Here is a 6000-nt window from a genome sequence, read left to right as displayed (position 1 = left end):
GTCCCACCTCCCTCTCTCTCTCCAAGCCAAGACGCTCCAAAGTTGTGGAGCGCACCGCGGAGAACTCTCCAAAGAGTTTTCGAGCTTCGGGACTGAAAGGAGACAGGAAACGTTTGAGAAACAGCTAAACAAAAAAAAAAAAGTGAACTGAGCATCGGAAAGGACAAGCGAAAAAGGCGGAATGGTCCTCCAGCCGAGCCGCACATGTGAGCCCAGAGGCCACCGGTAGCGACTTTTTATTAATTAATTTCAAGGGAGACGGAGGGGAAGGTCAGCGAGAAGAGAGCGTCGTGGACAGAGGGCACACTCGTGTGGGAGCGCACTGTCACCTCGACACGATGGTGCGTCGATGGCAGGGATTCAGCTGGATTCTCCTCCTCCTGAGCGCACTCCTGCACACTGCGGCACCCTGGAGCGCAGATCAGCGGCCGCACAGACCGAGGCAGTGCGACGCACCGACGTCTGTGAGTCTTGTTTGGGGGGAACTTAATCGAGCCTAGGACATTATCCACAAGAACAACACACCACAGAACAACATTATGGCCCTAATTAAATCCAACTAGTGACACTTGTTGTCAATTGTCCTCAAGTGTTTTGCTGCTGCTGCTGCTTCAACTACTGTAGTAATAAATTGGGTTTATTGTCATTATATTGAGGTGGGTCAGACAACATTATAATACAATTTGAACAGCATACCCTTAAAAGTTTTTTGTCAATTTGATGATTTCAGAGGAATAATTGAACTGTATAGAGAGGGAACTATTGCCGTTCTTATTTATTTTATATAATATTAATGTAATTTATTTATTATTTTGTGTAGGCTGGTACTGGTGATCATGAAAACACCCCCACAGACGTGTGAGCTAATATAAGGTTACAACATTAAACACAAAGGACTTTTATTTATTTATTCATTCATTTTTTTAAATAAATAAAAATAACGTGTGCAGTGAAAGGATTTAGGATTAATGTTTGCCAAAATAAAACCTAATTACTGCTTGTAATAATAATAATGAGGATGATAATAATAAAAATAATGACAATAATAATGCGTTTTCGTATTAATATTAATTTAAGACGCGGTTCAGTCCTCAACTAAACTTCCACTAAAATGATTAGAGCCATGGAAATAAAAGAAATCGGTTGCACGCGCCACAATTGTGGCTGTTTTTGTGGCAAACGCAATGTGTGTGTGTGTGTGTGTGTGTGGCTCTCATTATCCTCCAGCTCAATTATAACGTGTCTGCTCGTCTGTCTGCCTCCCACTGTGGATGCACGTGATGGTAGAGAGGGAAAGTTAATCAAAATCAGTGCAAACATCTCACCCAACACAAGGGGGGAAAATCACACCATTAAAGAATATTAAACTCTGCACTGTAAAAAAAAGACACTCCTGTCCATGAGTGTGAATGTTATTAAGGTTGTCATTAGGAGTCGTTTAAAGATCACATGTCTTTGTTCCATTAGTGCATAATATCTACAGGCATAAAACGGATCTGTTGTCTGGGATCACAGAGAGCTTTCGTGTTTCTTTGCTTCATGTGATTTGTAATGCGTCAGTACAGTGGTCTCTGTTTTCTGTTAAGAGTCATTTTCCCCCCTTTAAAGAAGTCTGTAGAACAAAACCCTGCAGCTTCAGCAGAAGAGGGAAATCTCAACTCTCTCCTCAGGACTCTTTCACTTTCCATGTCCAAAAACCTGCATTTATGAGTCGGCCTTTAAGCGAACATGTGCTCATCGAGAACTGGCCAAATGCTGCACTGGCAATACAGACATTATTTATTTACATACATACATACATATAAAAAGGAGATGATGTATGCTCTGTGAAATTTGAATTCAAAGAATCAGTGTAAACATTTCACTTAATCTGCAAAGGTTAAAACCACTTCTCTGAAATGAAATATAGTACTTTTATTTAGTCTTGAAGGAGACTGTGCCAGAAAATGCTGTATATATGTTCAAAGCAGATAATTATGACGATAAGAGAAGATCCATATAGGACGACTTCACCGGCTTTTGGCAGCTCATTTTTAAAAGTTTCATATGGCAACGGCAGTGGGAAATATAATTGGAACACGGCTGAAGGAAATCTTGACTAAATTCTAGAAGTAAACATTTACTAAGAATAACTTTATTTTGCATTAATGGGTTTCATCCCTCAAATGCCTGATTACACTGTGTCTCGGAAGCCAGAGGTTTGATATTGTTTATGAAAGCAAATTCTTTTTCTTTTTCCATCTTCGCATATATGCCAGCACCAATGTCATGTGCACATTTTCAGAGTGCTTAACAAGAAGCATATTTTAAATGCAACGGGGCCGTGTGCTCTTTTAAAGTGGCTGTGATTATTTCATTTCCATTGTGACATTGTTTTGTACGATGATAACCACAATTGACAAACACTTCCTGTAATATAAACCACTCAGGACTAAAATAGTGCTGTACTTAAGGCTGTCAGCACCACAGCTCTGTGTCTTGCGTAAAAAAAAAAAAATCACAAACAAAAGTATCACAGCGGGGTTACAACACAGAGCAGGTTTCTTTCAGCTTTTGGGTTTTATGAGCTCCACTGCAGTATACAATATTTGCACTGCAGCCTTCGAAATGTTTCCCTGGCCAAATGAGGCTTTGGCAACTATGTACCTCAACAATACATGGGGGTCTGTTTACAGGCCAGAAGGCCCCCCTCTAACCTCACTGCCTGCAACTTCAGTAGTAAGACTTATCAGCACAACCCTGAGCTGCCGATATTTCCAAATAATATGTCAGTTTTCAGGGCCGGGAAAAGACGTTTGTTGACGTTTTATCTTTATCTGGAGATTATTCTGTTCGCTTTATCATAACTTTTATTTTCTTTCCTTAGTCCCTCTGGCTTGGTTTGATTCTTTTTCTGTGATTGTATATATTTTATATACAATCTTGTTTTCGAATAAAGCTTTATTTAAAAATCAAGTTGGCACACAGCGCACATGCTTTATGCCCACGCTTAACATCTGCTTCTCTGTTTTTAGTGTAGCAGTGTTACAGCGCCACATACAGGCCTGGCATATGTAGTACAGTGTTTGCAAAGTCGCGTTTACGGAAAAGATCATTTTGTCCTGTTTCTGTGTGTATAAGGCCTTTTAATGGGATTTAATTTAACTTTCACTTTTTGTTTTTCCTCCCCTCTGCCACAGCAAAGTGACATGAACTCCTTCCTGTGGACAGTTAAGCGTCCTGCTCCTCATCCACCCTCCTACTTGTTTGGTACCATCCACGTGCCCTACACGCGGGTCTGGGACTTTATTCCCAACAGCACCAAGCGGGCTTTTTATAGCAGCCCCAATGTTTTCTTTGAGCTGGACTTGACTGACCCTCTGACCATCTCTAAGCTGACGAGCTGCCAGCTACTTCCCCACGGGGGGAACCTGCAGACACTTCTACCTCGGGACTTGTACCGTCGCCTCAAACGTCACTTGGACTACGTCAAACACATGATGCCTTACTGGATGACTGCTGACCAGCGTGGCCGTGGCCTGTATGCTGACTACCTGTTCAATGCCATTGCGGGGAACTGGGAGAGGAAAAGGCCTGTGTGGGTGATGCTGATGGTGAACTCGCTGACAGAATGGGATGTCCGGTCCAGGGGGACACCTGTGCTGGACCTGTTCTTGGCTCAAGAAGCTGAGAAGATGGGAAAGAGAACCGGGGCAGTGGAGCGGGTGGAGGAGCAGTGTCACCCCCTTAATGGGCTCAACTTCTCTCAGGTAAGCGGGGTAATATGTATTTTCCCTTCTCATTTTTGCATGTGTGTGTACACAGCTGGAATAACAGGAGTCATTGGAAAAGCAAGTCAAGCCTAGAGGGGCCATAAAAAAATCCTTGGATTGTATATCCTGTATCCTTCTGCTTGTAACAAAGCAGTTTCGAAGAGAAACATGCTAAGCTCTCTAATCCACTGTAAAAATTGAGTGTATGCGCACAGATTCTGGGCATTGCACCTCCTTTGGAAGAAACAGTCAGAGCACATGGGACAAGACAATATGAGGAGAAGCAAGGTGATTAAAACCTGTCCTCTGCAGACAGCTCTACTGTTATGGATGTCCCTCCACCTCACTAAACAAACACACTAAACAGCTGAATCCGAGCAACATATGTCCAGAAAAGATAAGAGAAGTGGAGAAGAGCAGAGGGTTTTCTCTTTCATTCATGTAGCAGACTGACTGTCTGGCGCTCTGTGGCAACACACCACTCTCACTGTAATCAGAGAATGATGATGGACAAAATAACCAGATTGCTTGATGAGCAAAACATGTGGGATGGCGTCCATGTCATGATGAAGATGTACGTCTATCAGAGTGTTAGTCAGTTACAGGTCACCTGCAGTGTCACAGTGTCACAGAGACTGTGGACTGAGACTATCTTGCACACATTGGACAGAGCATCCTCATCACAGAAGTGCTCTCTTCAAATATGACCTTTCATCCACATTAGGGAGGAAAACATCTCAGCACATATGTGCGTATTCATAACTGAACCCATGTGCTCTGCGTGCACAGCACAGCACAGCGCGCCACACGCGACAGCACACCGTAAGTGTGCAAAACTCCATACATGCACATTGGCGGTGCACTGCAACAGAATCTGCGAAGGCCTGAGCTTTCATGTGACGGGTCAGAGGCCTCTGGGGCTAATTTGAGAGGCAGTGGGCTCCAGCCTCTCCTTTTTCATCAACACCTCCTAACTACACTGTCAAAGTTGCACTGCATGCCCTGCACATGCCTGAGAGCTTTACTGCACCTAGAAATAAGCTCACTGTAAGGTACACTGGGCTTCTTCGTAATGAAGGAGACAAGTGGTAATGTTGTCAGGAAGGCTTTGCAGTTTTTGAAGTCTGTTATTTTCTGTACCGCCGCCATTTTCTTTTTTTATTTTGGTGTCCAATTTCAGAAAACGGTATTTATGTTCCTGAAGTACGTCACTTTGAGTTTTGATCCTCATAATGATCTATTGTCCTTCAGTGAAAAGAGCATGAGAATGCACTCATGCACTCAATTCACAGTGGACAGTAAAACCTTTACAAGACAGGTGCTCAAATTCAGATAAGAGTTTTTACTGCCATGGAAATTGTAGTCAGAATTGGATCATGGATAACTTGAAATTCACCTCTCCGCAGCATGAGCGTTGCTGCATGGAGCTTCCAACCCCCTCAGTTTCAGATATGCATGAGAACAATTCAGAGCTGAACTAGAAATGACATGGAAACCATTATTCTCAATTATAATCATTTGTGATTTCATCTGAACACTATGGTTGATTGGATCCCACTACGCTGAACTGAAACAGCGATGAGGTCACAGGAGGATGGATAGACAAAATGTCAAAGAGACACCCGCGTGGGTGGGAATCAGTAGAAAGGCAAGTGAGACACCAGAGAGGGACAACGGCAGAGACAAGAGACAGTGACTAGAGAGCAGGGAAAGTGTAAAGACAGTCCTGGGGTTGAAAATGCAGGGAGACTGATGTACATTGTCTGCCCTCTAACACTAATCCGAAACATGAGTAATTCTTAAAAGGAGAGTTGGGAAAAGATCCAGACGTATCTGGCCCACATATTATTTGTTCTCAATGAAAAGTAGCTGCTGGCAGTATTCTGTTACTCTGCTCTTAGAAACATAGACACCCTTGATTTATCATCTATGTTGTCATATAAGCAATGTCGTCATAGGCACCTGTGAAAGGAGACCGGCGGTCCTGCGCTGGTTTGTCACGGGAGGACCTGTGACCTCAGAGGATGTTGTTTCTGGATAAAAAGTTGGTGCAGCAAATAAATCAACCTCTGAGAGATGGAAGGTAGAGGTTTTAGTGCAGGGATCTTCTTTTTTTGTAGTGGTGATAGTGTAGGAGGGATGTGAAGTGTGCCAGGGCTCTTTTTTAGACCGTTAATGAGAAGCTCTGTCTGTCTGAGACCTCTCTACAATCTCTATAATCTGTAATGTCTGATGACAGAGATGTGTG

General features: G+C 43.0%; 1 protein-coding gene across 1 annotated transcript in view; it reads left to right on the top strand.

The window, feature by feature from the left end:
* trabd2b (TraB domain containing 2B) overlaps positions 1–6000 on the top strand; it is a 63018-nt gene continuing 57018 nt past the window's right edge. Inside the window, exons 1-2 of the mRNA XM_058639453.1 lie at positions 1–464; positions 3180–3749. Of these exons, the coding sequence (XP_058495436.1) occupies positions 339–464; positions 3180–3749 (696 nt within the window). The 5' untranslated portion in view covers positions 1–338. The remainder of the gene's footprint in view (positions 465–3179; positions 3750–6000) is intronic.

This window comes from Solea solea, chromosome 9, assembly GCF_958295425.1.
Source record: "Solea solea chromosome 9, fSolSol10.1, whole genome shotgun sequence".
NCBI lineage: Eukaryota > Metazoa > Chordata > Actinopteri > Pleuronectiformes > Soleidae > Solea > Solea solea.
The sequence above is the reverse complement of the archived record's forward strand: the minus strand, read 5'-3'. Positions and strand labels throughout refer to the sequence as shown.